This window comes from Salmo salar, chromosome ssa28 (assembly GCF_905237065.1).
Source record: "Salmo salar chromosome ssa28, Ssal_v3.1, whole genome shotgun sequence".
NCBI lineage: Eukaryota > Metazoa > Chordata > Actinopteri > Salmoniformes > Salmonidae > Salmo > Salmo salar.
In genome coordinates, this window is record NC_059469.1 from 7,143,373 (window position 1) to 7,162,375 (window position 19,003).

Genomic DNA, 19,003 nt, shown 5'->3' on the forward strand with positions numbered 1-19,003 from the left:
TGTGATGCAATTGCGCGGACCCTCCGTTGGCATGCAGAGACCAAATTGAGTTCTGTACCGCGTCGCCATGCACATCCCAAATTTTCCAACAATGCGGAAGGCTACGTTTAGCTCCGCATTGACATGATTGGTTGATTGTAGGTGGGGGGGGCGGGAGGTCCTGTATAAACACAAACTCTCTTCCTTGACAACTTCCTTCATAACAGCTCTGCTCAACTCCACGAAGCATAAATGTAATGTAAATGTAATGAATGCCCTGCTATCTGCTGAGGCCGTATCACCGTAAACACTGTCAACGCAGATGTCGGATTGACCATGCAGCACCTTTTAATAATGGAGATGAATAATTCTCATCTTACTGGTCAGCATAAGATAACAGTGGATCACAAATCAGGTATCTCACACAAACAGACAAGAATGAGACTTTATTGGACTTACGTGAAGTTTATAACACTAAGATAATGGGCAGTTTACACATACAATAACAAACAGACATCTGATTTGTATGAGCATAATTATAACCTGTACAAGTCTTTCCATACATTGTTGGTTGTGTATTCTCAGTGCATAGCATTACACACAGAGCAACTGTTGCACAGCACAATAGTATCCGAACAGGCTGAAATGGAATAAGGCTGTTTTTTTTTTGTTTTTTTTTAAAGACTGAAAATAGAGTGAGTTAACATACCTTTGCACAAAATTAAACCCAGGGAGAAAAAAAATCCTAAACAAAAAAAAATGGCAAGTGGCAGGAGCCAGGCGGCTAGCCCTTGCCCACTTTTGCAGGTAAAGCCTATTTTGATTTATTGCACCCCTTCCATCTGCATGCATGACATGTCCTACAACAGTATTTAACAAGCACTTTTTTTTATTTTTTATTTATTTTTCTCAATAGTAAACAAGAGGCACTTTGTGGCAACCACAGACAGGCATCATAACATATTGCACAAATCAGCTAAAAACTAGTGACATGAATCTTACACACTGGTACCTTTAAGATGATTTTAATTCTTTTTAGAGCTGAAACTAAATTTTTGATGCCGCCCGTGAACTCCACACAGGTTTTAGCCCGTGCCATATAAAAAAGGTTCCCGTAGGTTTCCCCTTTACTATATTTGTACTTTATGTTAAGGTACTGTGGCAAAATGTTTTTCAAGTGGGGCTACAGATGTCTAGGGGATGGCTTATGGCCTTAACTTGAAGTAACTGTCCAGTGTTTCCACATTTCTATGAATGATGTCCTATAATTAAATTACAATGAATGAAATACTTTTCCTTACAAAAATTGGTAATTAAGCATGTTAAAATGTAGCTTTTCTGTGTTGGAATGGTGTGGGCATGTACCGGTCATTAAAAATATCAAAACGCAAGTAGACAGCTGATTGGCCAGCTCAGCCAATAAGGCAGGATGACATTCTCTGAGGAAATGGCAAGCATTTTTTAAACAGTCCGAGACAAGTTTTAGGTGTTGAGTATTTTTTTCCCTCCAATGTATGCTTTTGCCACAAATGAGTATAAGACGAGTCAACATTTTACGGATAGGAGTTAACTTTTTTTTTTAAAGTTAGAATTTCACTGGACAGTTACTTTAAAATAAGCTCGTTAACAGGGATGCCCTTGAATAGATTCATACATTTAAGCTGCTGAACATCCAGAATAGTAGCACATGATCCAGATCTAGTAACCGGGCTAATAATAAATACTACCTGCAGACTGTCTTTAACAGAATACTGTCAGAAATAGTTTATTCATTTTTTTACTCCAGATTTTTTTTTCATTTTTTAAAAATGTTTTATATAATAAAAAGGGTCAGGACGTTTTTCATTCAAAGTAACACCTTTTGGTTTCTATGGGGGGATGCATGGATACAAGATTGAGGTACAACTAGCCATATTATTCCACCTTCTTTCACTGATTGCAAGGCATTTGTTTTACTGAGGGGAACAACGGAGGGGGGGGGTGAAATACTGTGGACCACTGACTGAAACCCTGCAAAAACCTGTAACAGTGCAAAAGTCTAGTACAATATGTTGCTCTAATAATAGTAGCTTTAAATACGTACTTGAACTATCAAGTCAGTGCTTGGGCAGAATGGTAGATTTCAAAGCAGTAGCAGAGTAAGCATTGTCAACTTCAAGTAAGGCAAAGAATACCTCCATAGGCCCCGCCTCCAAGAACAAAGAAAACGTTGAATAAAATAAGCTTACTTTTGGCAGGTTTTCAGTGAAGTAATAAAATGTAAACAAAAATATAACATCTAGATTAAGTGTTCCTGGGTTAGCTAGTGTACATTTAGCAATGAAGAAGTGTCTCTTTTCGACACCTTCGGGAAAGTATTCTTTCGAAAAACAAGTGGAGATAAAACAGAATGTGTGATGGGGTTGTGAAAAGAGGGAAGCCTTAATGTCAAAAGTACAAGAAAAGGCAGCTTACGTCACCACCCACTGAAGATTCTGGCCCGTGGCATGCCACAGGTCAGGTGTTACATTTTTTTTTTTGGCATGCTTAAAAAGAAATGATGCATAATTAAATATGCTCATACAGTTTTAGGGATTTTTTTATATATTTCTGAAGCAAGCACAAGACTTTCTGTAAAATCTGTAGCTGCGCTATTCTCATACCTCCACGAAATGAAACCTGTTTGTAAAAAGGAAAAGAACAGAACAAAAAAATAAACTGAAAAAGAACCCCAGCCAGTTAGGGACAGCAACTGCAGAAGTGTGCACGTGGGCGTGCACGTTAACAGTTCTCACACACAGAAGTAGTGTGCGCCACTGAAGTTACTTGCACCATATGATTGGAACAGATTCTTGGCTCTGTTGGTATTATTGATCTTAAGTATGCAGTTTGGCAGTTTGTAAGCACCTTTTGTTGGATATACAAGTGCAATTCCACGGTAACAGAATGATGCAGAGTCTAAGAGTTTTCACTTAGAATGTCCAACAAAAACCAATGATTGCAAAGTTAAACAGACAATACAAGTCTATGGACAAGGACAACTTAATTTCCACTGAATTTTACAAAAACATATTTACTTGAAGGAAAGGCTTGGTAACAGAATGATTTGTGATGTTGGCGCAATCATTCTGTTAACAAACTTTACACCTGCACTTCAAGTAAATGTGTTTTTGTAACATTTTCTGTGGAAATCGTTAAGTAGTCCTTGTGCATAGAGTTGTATGGTTTGTTGAACTTTGCAATCATTGGTTTTTGTATGACATATTTTAAAGTGAACAATTTGAGTCTCAGCATCCCTCGGTTTCCGTGGAATTGCCAACAAGTGATCCGGATCTCATTGGACCAAGTACGATAAGGCTGCAAACAAGTCAGTCAAGGAGCCAAAGATTTCACAAGAGAAAGATACCTAGAGAGCCTAAGTTCACATATTATCCACTCCTGGGTTGATCAAAACCTGCATTAACACCCTTGGATCGGTTCAGAGACAACGCTTTACATTCAATACCTCTGCTCCCACGGTCTCTGACCAAGCATCAGCTCTAAGCCTATGGGCCTTACAGAACTCAGAATAGGTCAACATCACCACCACTTCTGGTGTGTCCAGACACATACTAAGATGACAAAAGTGCAGATTGTCAACAACAACAAAAAAGACACTTTCTAGAGACTGGGGAGAAACCGACACAATCACTAATGCAGGTTTTGATACATGTTCTAGTACGGCATGTTAAAAAAGGTACACATTTGGAACAGCTTACCTCTCTATAAGCACATGACACACTGAAGTAGTCACCAATTCAAAACATGAACCATCAAGTCAGTCAGCACTCTATACTATTGTCTTCTGTGATGATCCCAAAACTATCTGGTTACCATTAAAATGAGGGGAAACGCCATGTACTGTATCATAAAAACAAGGCCCTTCTAAATGGCTTGCCAAAAGACTGAAATCATGCCTGCAGATACCATGAGAATAAAGTATGTCATTTTTTACCTCCTGGCTAAATACAATCAGATCTTAAATGACTTTAGAAATCTTCGTTTTTTTGTTGTTGAAAAACATTGTATACAATTTATTAAACAAGATGGACATTGATTCCAATAACATGCACACTGTTTGTCGTTTAACTATAGTGTTAACGTTATTGCAACACTGGCTTCCCTGCAGTTCTCTGTTATATTATTTATCTTAACATAAAAACATCAACAATACACGGGATACTGCTTTTCTGCATACCTTGAACAGAAATGGTAGAAGGAATGGACATTGGTTAGATGTCATGTAGCTTAATAATAATGACAATAACAATAATCAAAATTCAACTGGAGAAATTCTAACATGCAGTTTATACTGCACAAACTCATGTGAGACAGCCTGCAAAAAGCACAAGAAGCATTCACAGTAGGTAGGATGAAAGGGGTGGTAAGGGTGTGGTGGAGGACAATGGATGAAGGGGGAGAAAGTGACAGAAGCACTGGCCTTGGTTTCCACAGGAGATGGAGCAGCCAAATGTAGATTTCCAATAAGCCTCTCCCATACCAGATCTCCCATCTCCTGATCGTGGAAATCTTCTCTAGTCTTTGACAACAAAAAAGGTATATTACATTACAGCTACTGAACCTTTTTCCACTCAACAACGGTGTCAATACTTTTCGGATGAAAGAGTGGGGGCGGGGCAAAAAAGTAAAAAAATAAAATAAAATTGGTCAGCATTATTGTTCTTAAATTGGTGGCATTTTCCATGACGCAAATGTCTTGCTGCCATAGGTTGGTGAGGAAAAAAAGTACTTGCTTTTCAGTTTATATTCAAGTTCTCTTTTTTCCCCCCTCTTGAAAGCAGTATTTTTTTTCTCTCTTTTTTTCTTTTTCACTTCCCATAGAAATCTCTCACACTTTTGTTATTTGTGTGAGTTGCTCCTCGTCAAATGGTTCATTCTCTGGGTCAGAGTCTGTGGTGTCAGAGTATCGGTAATGGTCAGGCTCGTTGTCACTAACGTCTGGCGTTACCGAGGTGGAAGTGCTGGCCTCAGAGTTGAAGGGGTCCTCCACAGTCTTGGTAAAGTACAGCTTCACCTGTAATACCAGAGAAAACAATGTCATTATCCACATTCTGAAACATGGTAACAGAGCTATCCCAAGCGGAAACATTTTAATCTAATTACAATTTTTTGCTCTTATGAACTGCGGCAAAAGTTCATGAGAGCAATTATCTTGGCACAGTCAAATTCTTTCCCAATTATTAATCAAAAGGGTATTCCCCCCCCCAATGAAATTAAGTCTTAATCACCTGACTGACCTTGAAGTTGGGGGAGAAGTATCTGTTTGCTTTATCCTTGTTGGCCTTATCCAGGTCGTTCTTCGTCAGTGAGAGGATCAGGCATTCCTTGTCGTTGTCTCCCGTTCCTCCTGTGGTTTGGATTCCTTCCTGCTCCTTCGGTAACGTCCCGTTCTCCACCTTCTCGTCTGGTCCAGGGATGAAGAAGGTGTTCACCCAGAAGTGAAACATCTTGTCCTGATAGAAAAATACATGGGGGAGGGATGAATACAGGTAAGACATGACTCCAAAAAGCAGTTAGATAATCTCAACCGCAAAACAAATGTAGGCTATACTCCAAATCCAAAACCAGAACGTGTTTTTCAGTTAAACCCTGACATTCCTCATAGTGAATCGGAATAGGCTGCTAAAACACCTCGTTTAATATGCACATAGAAATCAAAATCATACAAAAATCAGGAACCACACCTTTTTCATCATTTTGTTCTGTTTGTGGAAGAACTCCACCTTGATGTCTCCACACACGGGCAGCGGCTGGGGCAACTCGAAGAACACGTACTTCTCCTCCCGCCGCGTGTTCACCGGGTTGGACGTGTGGATCTTTACCTTGAGCTGGAACACCACAAACTGAGGATCTGTGGGGGAGCACAGCAAGTTAACGCCAGTCACTCTCCTGGTGGGTGGAGAGACCACATCACAGCAGCTATAACCAGGTATCTATTATTTACATCTAGGCAAATGATGTTAAGAGGACAGCAGAGAAAGGGACAGAATTACATAGTACCACTGCCAGGAATATTAAATATAGAAAAGACTTACAGTAACATGCGATAAGGGCCCTACTCTGAGAAGAGTGGAACAAAACCAAGCTCATTTAAGGGAGCACTTCTAGTCTAGAATCAGTCCACTGAGTTGTGCGGGATGCAGAGTTGATTGTTACCATATTAAAAAGTTCCACCTAGTCCAACAAACACTGACTTCTAAATCTACAACAACCTCCTAGTGAACATGTAAACATTGGATGAAAGCTGCTTATTATTACCCCAGTGCCAATTCCCTTTTCTGAAACCATGTGGAATCTGCTCACTCTTGTTTTTAACGGAAGTGTCCCCTTAGAGAGAGAGAGAAAAAAAAATAATAAGAGATTAAACACAGAGTTCTGCTGCCCTGCCTGGGGAGGGAGTCGGTTGTTATCACCAGGGCTCTGTACCAACATACTGTATACAGGCTTACAACCACCCATAAACCGATCCTGACTCACCATTTCAACATGCGAACAGCAACTTCCTGTTGTCAAGTTATTAGGAGCTTAACCAGTAGAATAATAATTACATAATGGCCCTTAAAAACAAATCCTAATATTCAGATTAATGCATCTCCTAACATATAGGCCTAAATAAGCATCAGCTAACATTCTTCTAAGAAACGGACAGAAAACACAACTTTTACATCGCTCCTACTCACTAAGATTTTATAAAAAGGAGAGGGGCGGGTGCTTGGCCGTTGATTAAATGAAACCACTTCAATATTTTGTGTGTTGTGTCATGGGACCTGACCACGTCATGCTGTGTGTGTTCAGAATTGGGCCAGGGATTGACAAAGTCTGAAAGGCACTTGCCAATCGAGCAAAGTCAGGAGTGTGTTTTGATTTGCCCGAAAATGTCAATTCATTATTTACAGGAAGAAGTGTCATATATTGCTTGCCTATCACCTACACACAGTGGGGAGGAATCAGAAATATTATAACTGGAATTCTTTGTATTTTGGTTGTTATCAGTCAAATAAATCTCAGAGCTGGCTCAACTTGCCAGACTGATGTAAGTTGTCCGTATTTCGCTTAAACAATGGAGAGGAACCAGAATGCTCAGTTTCAGGCTACTGGAATTCTTTGTTGCTTAGTCGTTTTCTCTTTTTGAAAAAATATCACCTGCCCAAAGGTGCAACCTCAGAGCAGGCTCAACTTGAGCGACTGCTCAGTTCACTTGCCCAAGGCATTAGGTCATCCCTGTAGGGCCCGCTAAAGGGACAGGTGAAGTGTCAGAAAAATGTGGATAAAGGAAGTGAAGAGGTGAAATGCCAGACACAGCTGACAAGAGCAGCCACTGACGACAGACTCACGCAAAGGGAGTTATATCATAGGTCCTTATAGGTCTGTAGTCGTCTTCTGGCTATCCAGCAAGGTATAAAACCCCTTATCTGATGATGCATGCAGCCAAGTCAAATGACCAGTGAGCCAAGCAAATAATAGCAGTGAAAATAGACCATGCTGTTTTGACTAGCATAACCATAATTGCAAAACGATACACTCCACTGTGATTAATGTCAGTGTTGCATGGAGAAAATGGTTCAAAAATAAAAAGAGAAAAGAATATGCAACATTGAGAACCAAAGCTGTGCAGAGCAAAGGAGATAGGAGCAGGACAATCAACTGAAGATCCCATTGTGAAAGTGTGTGAAAGCCAGTAGCACACAAGCCCAAGGTAAGACAGGATACAGAAACAGGATTGAGACCAATGACAAGGGGAAAGCTCTTACTACACGTTCCACCACTGAACATGGGCACCGTCTCGAACACCATCTTGTGGAACAGCAGAGCCACTGGTTTGTACTCCAGCTGGTTCTTCAGAAGGTGGCTGTAGTAGTAGACATACCGCCTCTGACTGGGGATTGTTACTCCCTGTGGAATGGGAAAGAGAAACACTTAGTGAAACTGAAGATTTTCACTGGCAGTAAAGGGGATGACGACAAGCCTTTATGTGATCCTAAGAAATGTTTAAAGCCTGCAACTATTCATCATGTAGCCTACAATTAAAACAAAGATTAGCGATACTAGCAACACCCATGATGAACAGATCTATGGTGTTGATATTATCATCATTTTATCGGTTTAACCCTTATCTTACCAGCGAGGTAAGTTGAAAATGGCCTTGGGGACGAGTTTGAGTGTAGATGAGAGGGGTTGAATGAGCCAACTAGAAAATGGGGATGATCAGTTTCCATGACAGTAGGATGGCCAGACTGGAACAATAAAAATGTTTTACCTTCTTATCTCTGGTCCTGACTTCGCCGTAGAAGTCGAGAGCATCTTGTGCTTTGAGGAACTTGCCCCGGTGTAACAGGTAAGCACAGATCATGACACCCGTACGTCCCTTTCCAGCTTTACAGTGAATCGCCGCCACATGATTGTCGTTTTCACTTAACCACTGGTCAAGATCTTCGCAGAACGGTTTGATCAGCTCCAGCTGGGGCGGATTGTGATCCTCAAACGGATATTGTGCAACTGGAGAGAGACGGACAGAGACCGGGCTCAGTTAGTTATTGTCACACGTGGGTTTTTAGTGAAAGATTGATTCATTCACTGACTGCCTGAAAGACAGTGATAATGGTTTCACTCTGATGTAATATCTAACCTCTGCAATTGAATTTGGTTGCGTCATAATGTCGCTCAGCGCACCTATAAAAAGGGACAAACAAAATACGTTGTTATAGTACTGGAATTCAAACGGCAGCCTTCTTTCTTTTGTACAATCTGTCAGCATATTACATGTTGATGTAAGATCCCTCTGATGTATGCTAGAGTGTTACAGCAACCTCAACTTCCACACAGATTCATGGAAAACTTCAATATATATTTTGTGTCTACTGCACTTCCCCTCTGATTCTCATGACCACTAATAAGATAAATGTGTTAACCAGTAGATATGTTTCCATCCAATTGCCAACAGATTTTCAGGATTATTTTTTTTTTTTTATTATTTTTAATCTGTATAAAAACAATGACAATTTTTTCATCAGAATTTAAATTGTTGCAGATAAAATGATGATGTAGTGCACGTAAAAATAACTTGTGGTTAAATTCCCATGTACCAAACAAAAAATACAAGTTAAATGGGGTTCAAATCGTATTTTCAACGCTACTGATGGTTTTGTCCCCCCCAAAAAATTGGTCTTGGCACGTGCATTTTAGCCAACAGCTCAGTGCGAGTATAGCATACAAGATGAGATTGTTATAGACAAAAATAGCAAGATTTGTATTTGTCAAACAGCAACCCAGCATTGATAATCATGTCACCAGAATAAGACCTTCAATATTTATTGAAAAGGAGCATCAAGCTCATCAACGTTCACTTTTACCGCCCTGTGAAGTTCATCTTAACTTATCTGTAGCATAATAAGCTGCAAGCTTGTAGTGGGAGGACCACAATATATCATTGTGTGACTCCAAGTTTACTTCAATATGGTTATTTTATCAATATTTGTGCATTAAAAAAAAATCCCACCATGTCTAGCGTGTTTTGTTTTGTCGACATTTGGAAAGCTCACGATAGATTTGCTGTTTCTTTTTTATCCGGCATATACTTTACTACGGACATAAAAAAGTTGGATGGAAACCTGGTTAATGAGAAACCTGTGGTCTTTAGTATCTTTGTAGCGCGCAGTGAGTCATTCAGTTAATGCCAGTCTACTAACTAAACGACTTTATACTGAGTGAGGAAGACATTGTCGTAAATTCCCTTTCCAGGGTAAAACTATGGCAAAGGTTACCATGATATGATTGTTCTACCCCTTCATCACAATGCCTAGGCCTATCCATCAAGAACCACTGATGACTAAAGGCAAATAAGTGGCTACTGCGGTTTGCATTCTCAAAAACATGAGGACTTTTCTTCCTCCAGGCCTATACTCCACAGACATTTTCTGCATGCATCAGACATAACTTTGCAGCACAGCAACCGCCGCTGACCATACTGCATATGCACAAGCAAAATAGTCAGATACCAGGGTACTCACAGATTATATATCTTGTAATGATGTTTGTGTTTAGAGTCCAGAAACCTGAGGAGAGAAAGGGAGGAGAATTACTTTTCCATCAGGCACAACAAAAAAAAAATCACAGATTCTGGTCCGATCTAAACCTTTCAACACTAACTAACTGCCGTCTAAATCACTAACTTACACAGAATGTAATGACAGCATGTCATAGGAGCAGACTGACAGGCTCTCAGAAGAGCTAAATAATAGTGTTACAACACTGACTATCCAGGGTTCTACATTAACTTTTTCCAATGGCGACAATGGTGCTACCAACTTTTTCAGTTTGTGGCACCAGCACATGATTTGGTCTCACAAGTTTTTTTAATATACACTGCTCAAAAAAATAAAGGGAACACTAAAATAACACATCCTAGATCTGAATGAATGAAATAATCTTATTAAATACTTTTTTCTTTAAATAGTTGAATGTGCTGACAACAAAATCACAAAAATAATCAATGGAAATCCAATTTATCAACCCATGGAGGTCTGGATTTGGAGTCACACTCAAAATTAAAGTGGAAAACCACACTACAGGCTGATCCAACTTTGATGTAATGTCCTTAAAACAAGTCAAAATGAGGCTCAGTAGTGTGTGGCCGCCACATGCCTGTATGACCTCCCTACAACGCCTGGGCATGCTCCTGATGAGGTGGCGGATGGTCTCCTGAGGGATCTCCTCCCAGACCTGGACTAAAGCATCCGCCAACTCCTGGACAGTCTGTGGTGCAACGTGGCGTTGGTGGATGGAGCGAGACATGATGTCCCAGATGTGCTCAACTGGATTCAGGTATGGGGAACGGGCGGGCCAGTCCATAGCATCAATGCCTTCCTCTTGCAGGAACTGCTGACACACTCCAGCCACATGAGGTCTAGCATTGTCTTGCATTAGGAGGAACCCAGGGCCAACCGCACCAGCATATGGTCTCACAAGGGGTCTGAGGATCTCATCTCGGTACCTAATGGCAGTCAGGCTACCTCTGGCGAGCACATGGAGGGCTGTGCGGCCCCCCAAAGAAATGCCACCCCACACCATGACTGACCCACCGCCAAACCGGTCATGCTGGAGGATGTTGCAGGCATCAGAACATTCCCCACGGCGTCTCCAGACTGTCACATGTGCTCAGTGTGAACCTGCTTTCATCTGTGAAGAGCACAGGGCGCCAGTGGCGAATTTGCCAATCTTGGTGTTCTCTGGCAAATGCCAAACGTCCTACACGGTGTTGGGCTGTAAGCACAACCCCCACCTGTGGACGTCGGGCCCTCATACCACCCTCATGGAGTCTGTTTCTGACCGTTTGAGCAGACACATGCACATTTCTGGCCTGCTGGAGGTCATTTTGCAGGGCTCTGGCAGTGCTCCTCCTGCTCCTCCTTGCACAAAGGCGGAGGTAGCGGTCCTGCTGCTGGGTTGTTGCCCTCCTACGGCCTCCTCCACATCTCCTGATGTACTGGCCTGTCTCCTGGTAGCACCTCCATGCTCTGGACACTACGCTGACAGACACAGCAAACCTTCTTGCCACAGCTCGCATTGATGTGCCATCCTGGATGAGCTGCACTACCTGAGCCACTTGTGTGGGTTGTAGACTCCGTCTCATGCTACCACTAGAGTGAAAGCACCGCCAGCATTCAAAAGTGACCAAAACATCAGCCAGGAAGCATAGGAACTGAGAAGTGGCCTGTGGTTACCACCTGCAGAACCACTCCTTTATTGGGGGTGTCTTGCTAATTGCCTATAATTTCCACCTGTTGTCTATTCCATTTGCACAACAGCATGTGAAATTTATTGTCAATCAGTGTTCCTTCCTAAGTTGACAGTTTGATTTCACAGAAGTGTGATTGACTTGGAGTTACATTGTGTTGTTTAAGTGTTCCCTTTATTTTTTGGAGCAATATATATATATATATATAGATAAAAGCCTGGCCTGTCCCCCATAATGTGCCTGCATTCCTTCCAGAACCTGGCTAACAATGACTAGATCTTTTAACTTGGCATGCCCTTGTGTTCTTACATTGATTCGGATAGATTTACTGTAACAGCAAAGAAGAGACTTCAAATAAAGTGCAAAATTAATTTATAGAAGATTTCAAAGTGCCATGTGTTCTTTACTGCTAAATCCTCTAAGGGCAGAATTTGACAAAACGATACTTAACGACTGCAAAAATAAAATAAAAGCGGGGAGGACTGATTTCCCTGTTTTGGGGCGCCAGTGTTTGGCACCAGTTGAGCGCCAGTGTTTGGCTAGCAGTATTTCTTATAGCGCACTTGTGCTACATAAATGGATACTGGATTGATGCAAATAATCATGATTCTGCCAGGTAGGCATAAAGGCTATTTTGTAGTTACATTTGAATTGCCTTTTCATCTATCTGAAAACGGTTAGGCCATCATTAGCATCACTAACAGCTACACAAAGTGGTAATGTATAGGCCCAACATGCACCACACACAGCAGGGCTTGACATTCAGGTAAATTTGCCGGTGGCACACCGGGCCAGTGTCAACTTAAAGCTACTGGTCCAAATGAAAAAAGAAAACTGGCCTGGGTCAAGACCTGACAGGAAAGCGAATGATGTGTGTATAATTTCAAAAGCAGGTGATTTTCATATTTCATTTGCAGGCTGAGAAAGAAGCCTATACAGGGTTCATACAGACATTGGTAAGTCAAATTCAAGGATTTTCAAGGACTTTTCCAAGCACTTAATTGAAATCTTCAAGGACCTACATTTATTTCATTGTTGTAATAGCCTAAAGAGAAAAAAAAAGCTCCCTCCAATGTATGCAAACAAAAGTATGCATTGCCACTAAGAATAATGCATTTTTAATAGGCCTATCCCAATGGCATTATGCATTGACATTTTTACATTCTAAAATATGCCAGAATAATGTGGGCATTGCCTGACGAAATGGACAGCATGCTCCCAACACACTAATTATATCTCCATGTGGTAGCTAGTCAGTCTCGCCATTTGAAATGTTTAAGAGTTATTGAGGGGTTACTGTATCATGTTTTAAAATGAGAAGGCAACAACAACAAAAATCTGGGTATCCTTTGTAATGGAACACTTTGTATGGAAAACCAAGTTGAAGCCAACATTTGTTGTGATGCTCATAACTGCACATGGATTTACCACAACAGACTAGTGCAACACTCTTCAATTGAAACGGCGGGAAAACAAATGAAAGTGCTTACTACTCTCAGAAAAACTGATTTGTAATGAAATCACGGAATAAGTATATTGTAGCAGTAGAACTTCTAAAATCAGCTACCATAAATGACTTTTCAAGGACCAAAGAGCCTAGAGGAAATGTCTTATTTTGAAGGTGGGCTATTCTATGATGACTAAATTGCACTTGGCAAATATTCTACCAAGACTTCAAACTTTTTAAATACCTTTGTTTGCATACCCATTCTTGCCTTAGCATTTACTGGTAGATATAACTTGGAACATATTTCCTACCACTACCGCTGTTGGTCTGCTCCACGCAACAGCCAGCTGTTGGAGAGCTGCGCGCTCTCTTTGCCTGACAGATTATCTATAGGCTGTGTGTGCGCAGCAAGCGTGTGATAAATAAACAGACATAACGAACGCTTCGGGAATCCATCTGTTTTCTTAGCAATTATAGCCTAGATTAAAAATAGCATTATTACAATATTTTTCCTCACTGGCCCAAGCGGGCCTCTGACGGGGATGATCGACTGGCCCGTAGGGTTTCCAAAACCGCCCCTGTATGTTGAGCCCTGACACACATACAGACAGACAGGGGCATTCCCGTGCCGTTGTTGGTTTATTATTGGTCAATTGAACATCACTGTTTGAATAAATCATGATAAAAAAAAGCTAATCGTGAACCAAAGACTAAACGTGACCAGGTAAAAAAATAAAAATACTGGCACCCTTGCAACCAATTAAAAATGTGTGTCGCTCGGCCAAGTCAAACGGTTACAAATGCGACTGTTTTGGTCGCAGTATTGAACCCTGCTATCAGTAGGGCATGTTCGTTATGTCGGTTTATTTATTTAACAGATTGGTTAACACATCTAAAAACTACAGCGTCGGGGAAATGACGAAGGCTGCTTTTTTCTGTTCAGATTTCCAAAAGCCCACAACTTTCTGTGTCTACTACAGTCTGCGTAAATCGAAGGAAATTGTTTGGACAATACAACAAGAAGGGGCAGGTTAAGTTCACAGGTGGCTTGCAGGTCACGCTTTGGTTTTAGTTGACTAATCAGGTAAACCTCTGCAGCTGGGATGACAGAATGCATTTCAAACATCCTATTCTGACCACTGTCGCCCATATAATGATAATCCGTGAGAAACAAGATGAGACCAAAGATAGGCCTAGTTTACCAAAGGTTGTGCAAATTCTGTTATAGAATGGGTTTGGTTAAGGTAGTTAGGACATGTTAACTACCTGCTGTTTTCATTTACATGTAGCCCTTCTCATTGCTTTACATTCTAAGAAACCCCTTCATTATTTTGACTGGGACATCCACATCTTTTTTTTTTCTTTTTTTTTAAGTACTTACCGTACTACGTCATCGATGTTGTTTCTGTAGACACCCTCAAGTCTTTCAGCAGGAAAGCCCATAGCAATTATGTTTGGATAAATATCTGAACGCAGGAGTCAAAGAAACCAGGAGTTTGGCTGCTGAGGTCAGAGACTAAAGGGAAGAATCACACCTAGGCCAATATTAATCACCAACATACACATACAATTATGATTGTCTAGCAATCGTCGTTCAATTCGCATATCTCGACAACCGTCGCACACAAAATCAAATCACATTTATTTATATAGCCCTTCGTACATCAGCTGATATCTCAAAGTGCTGTACAGAAACCCAGCCTAAAACCCCAAACAGCAAGCAATGCATGTACACACAAACAACTCCTTGATTTGCCCAAACATAGATATCGTATATATCACATCTTACACCATACTGTACATGCATTGCTTATTATGCCAGACCAATCATGACAGAGCTGTATGGAGAACAGGACAGAGCATGTGTAATATGGAACAGATGGTGCTCTCTCTACGAGACCCAGTGACGGACATCTAACCTACCAGGCCCCACAAGGGCACCAAATAAATCACATTGTGCCACAGCCAACGGCCCCCGCCCTTCCCCATCATCTCTCCGAAAGAGCATTACATCACTCACATCATCACTTAGATATATGTATAATATAAAACGCTCACGTCGGTCTAATTTCCTCATGTCACTTGGGAAATATATCCATGCACAAAATAATTGAATTCTTCATACTAAAAAAAATGACCTATTTTGTCAAACAATTCATCAGAAATAGGCTACTACTATATGAAATACAAAACGTGATCTCTAAAATGATTATTCTATTAATGTTAATTTACTGAGACCCGGGCCGTCTCGTCACGCACTCAACTCCTCCGATAGCGTACTTTACATTTGAACTGGCATAACATCACAATGACATCATGCTCAAAAAGTACCCGAGACTACTGCAATGACAAATGCAACGTCAGCATGAGCCTCACATCTAACTGTTCCTATCAAATAAATAGTCAAATGGACTGAATGGGATCAATTAAATTGTTCCAGAACATAGGTCGTTTATAGGCCTACTGCCATTTTCCAGCAACACCATTTAGGAAATTAATGTTGAATTTTCATATTCTTAAATAGCATAGACGTAGGCCTATAAAAAAATATTTAAAAAAAACCTAACATATCATTACAAAAACCTCTTCGAGTCCCATGAAGACGAGGAGTTTCAAATGGCAGTTAAGGCCTAAAGGCTAATCTTTAAACCTCTGCTACTAGTGTGGTGGGAAGGCATTGCTGCTGATGCGAAATCGCATCACAATTTTAAGGCCAATCCCTAGAACTGAATTCATTACATAACCATGGCTACATTGCCTTCCCAAACACTGACCAACAATGCCTAGCACTATAGATATATCACATCAAAACAAAGTGATTTAGCTATAATACCACGTTTCACTCATAAAATATCTAACTCACACATTATCATAGTTGCTTAGTTAGGAAAATCCTAATCCCTTGGTTCCAAAATTTGGGGTCCACTTAAGAAATCTGTACTCTTATCAAACAAATTAATAACTTTCTCTTCAAAATGGGTATAGAATACAACCTTTTAGTGTCAACCAATGGCGTTTTACAATATGTTGGGATGGCCTACAGGAACAACAATTTTGTGAATATGAACACAGGGCGTTTACTAGGGAATATAATGTTTCCAAATGGGGTCCCCTGCATTTTCTTACATCAATTTGTGTTCGAGTGCAAAAAATATGGGAATCCCTGCCCTAAACCCAATTCCAGTTCTGGTTTTTGTACAGAGCTTTCTGAGACCACTGAACCAAGGGGCCACAGGCACAACAAAATGGCTTTGACCATTTCAAGTGCAAGACAAGAAGACATGACAACTGAACATGCCAATATTGCACTACAGTAGTACAAGGCACTTCCTCCAATCACGCTCATAACCTTTACCTGGCTTTTATTTGTGCATTCTACATGCACCTATACTTTCACCATTTGATTGCATACCTTGGTTAGGTGACCCATTTCAGACAAATCTAACATCTGAACACTTGTCTTTTAGAGAATGCTCTTCTCCGGTCATTCGTAACTAAACACTTTATCCCTAACACTGCTCAAATCAATACAAACAAGCTGACCTCATTAAGACGTCAAGACAAGCAAACCAACGGTCTACTGATTACGTTCATTCTAGCACCATGAAATTAGTACATCCCACTAATGAGCAAGTACTATTACCATTTCCCCTCACGCTGATAATGATTCAATGCTTTTGGTCTTTATCTGGCTAGCAGCAGCAACACTGATTGTGAATATAACGTTAATCCATTAGCTATAGTTTGCTAGATTATTTTGTAGGCCAGAGAACTGCAATAATGCGTCGCAAAGGTTGATCTCTTTGTTCCCCATCCAGGAGTTAGCTGGCTATATTAGCTAACTAACCAGTTGACCAATTTACAGTTGACAACTAAATAATTAATCAAGACTTCACATTATCAACATCAATTAACTAGACAACATTAGCTACCACGGGATTAGCTAGCCTAGCTACATTTTCCTTATGTTATGATGTTGAATCTCCCATTCAATCATGATGATGTGCAAACTACTAGCTAGCTAGCTAACGTTATGCAAGTTATGGGATATATTTAGCTATCAAGACGGCATTTAATTTAACAGGACAGACACCTTTATCAAATAGCAATTTAGCAAAGAGTAGGTTAGTGTCATTAGCTCCCTAACGTTAACTAGCTAGTTATTATTTCACATATAACGTTAGCTAGCTAACGTTTTAAATAATATATATATAAGAAGTAATGTTCACCGACTACTAGTACGTTAGCTAGCTAATCATCTTATGGATAAAGGTTAAGTTATCAATATAGGCATTCATGTGTTAGCTACAGTAGCTAGCTAACTGGATACAGTAGCTAACAATTTAATATAGACAAAGATGAAGAGACAAATTACTGTAGCTAGCTAATAATACAGACATTGAACAAAAAGGATACAAGTCAAGTCCAAGTCAAACCCATCTTCCTGGTATCTCCTTTTGTTTCGGCTGACAATTTCCTTTATGATTGCAGCCATATCTGTGGCAGGAGTCTTTAACGTTTTTAAATTAAGAGAAAGTATCGTTGCCTTTGTATGAAATGTTGCCAATATTTTTCTCCCTCTCAATCCCCTTGGTGTCAAACGTTGACAGCTAGCTAAGCTAGCCGTGCTAGCTAGCTAGAATAGTTTCTGCTGCCGATAGGTCATAAAGGAGGGCCTCACTCCGTTCCGCCACAGGCCCGGCTTCACAGGTCCCGCAATTTCACATAAAATCCCCCTGATGAATAGGTGATTAATTATCCAGCCCTCGGAACGTTGTATTTCAAGAGAATACCAAGTATCGGATTTCGCCAAAAGCGCCGTGATTATGCCAGAAAAGCGGAGAGAAATCTCCCCGATGTTCCTTGCCCAGAAAAGTGACTGACACACTCGATCTCAGCACACACGTAGCTAGATATGGCTAGCGCATAGCATGTCAATTCTTAAACCAAAAAAAAAAAGCTGTCTTCCGAAAAAAAAAAATCACAGCCTCCAGTTCAAAGACTACAAATGTGTTTGATTTTTTTTACATTTCATAACACGCCTGCCGTTGTTCCCTGAAACGTCCCTTTCCCAGTACTGACTCGTTTCTCCCAGCCCCAGGCTGCACTCGCGAGCTTCCATCATGGCTTCCGTAAATTCCGTTCCAATTGAAAAACGCTACGATTGGACAGAACGTTATGCCGCAGTGTAAAATAGTTCATCAAAGGCGTCTCTCCGACAAAACGTATAAAAGTGTAGAATACATTGACAAAGGTATCATTAAATGTCTCTTTAATATAATCATTTCATTTAGAATGAATTGTTTTAATCGGTGTTGGAAGGACATGGGCACTGAACAGCGACCCATCTTCTCTATCTCGTGTTTCTGTAATTGGGGAAGTTACCAATATTTAATTTAGGATTCATGACATTGACATTGATATGTATATAATCAAATCAGAGACTTTGCGTTGTGCAACTATATACTCGATGTGCTGGATGCATTTGATGTAGCCTTTTTAAATAAGTAAATTCCATTGTCTCATGGCATTGTATAAACTAGATGTCTATGGAACAAATTGCAGGTGTATTTGATGAGGAATAAATACATTGTCTGTTGCCTTTTCACTATGCATAGACTAGGAAACAAAAACAAACAGTACTTGTCACTCACTATGCATTGCGCTTCTCACCATTTCAATGTTTTGATACTTGACAACTTCAGAGTTGTTGCACATTATGCATATTTTCCACAATGCATTACAGACTAGGAAACAAAAATAAACACAGTTGTTGCAGTGTGAGTATCTTGACTTTCCCTAGT

The 19,003-nt window shown here is 40.4% G+C and overlaps 1 protein-coding gene across 4 annotated transcripts; it reads right to left on the reverse strand.

The window, feature by feature from the left end:
* Positions 1-410: 410 nt before the first annotated feature.
* LOC106589390 (phosphatidylinositol 3,4,5-trisphosphate 3-phosphatase and dual-specificity protein phosphatase PTEN) lies at positions 411-18,558 on the reverse strand. Of its 4 annotated transcripts, none has more exons than XM_014179297.2 (10): positions 17,616-18,557; positions 14,581-14,665; positions 10,026-10,070; positions 8,645-8,688; positions 8,276-8,514; positions 7,770-7,911; positions 6,277-6,345; positions 5,703-5,869; positions 5,247-5,471; positions 411-5,032 (listed from the first exon to the last, which is right to left on the reverse strand). In XM_014179297.2, exons 1-10 carry the CDS (start codon positions 17,692-17,694, stop codon positions 4,847-4,849), a joined length of 1,281 nt encoding a protein of 426 aa, XP_014034772.1. In that variant the 5' UTR covers positions 17,695-18,557; the 3' UTR covers positions 411-4,846. The 4 variants fall into 4 exon arrangements, with proteins under 4 accessions (XP_014034772.1, XP_014034773.1, XP_014034774.1 ...); XM_014179298.2 differs by having other exon boundaries at positions 5,256-5,471; positions 17,616-18,551; XM_014179299.2 differs by lacking the exon at positions 6,277-6,345 and having other exon boundaries at positions 17,616-18,558.
* Positions 18,559-19,003: the final 445 nt, after the last annotated feature.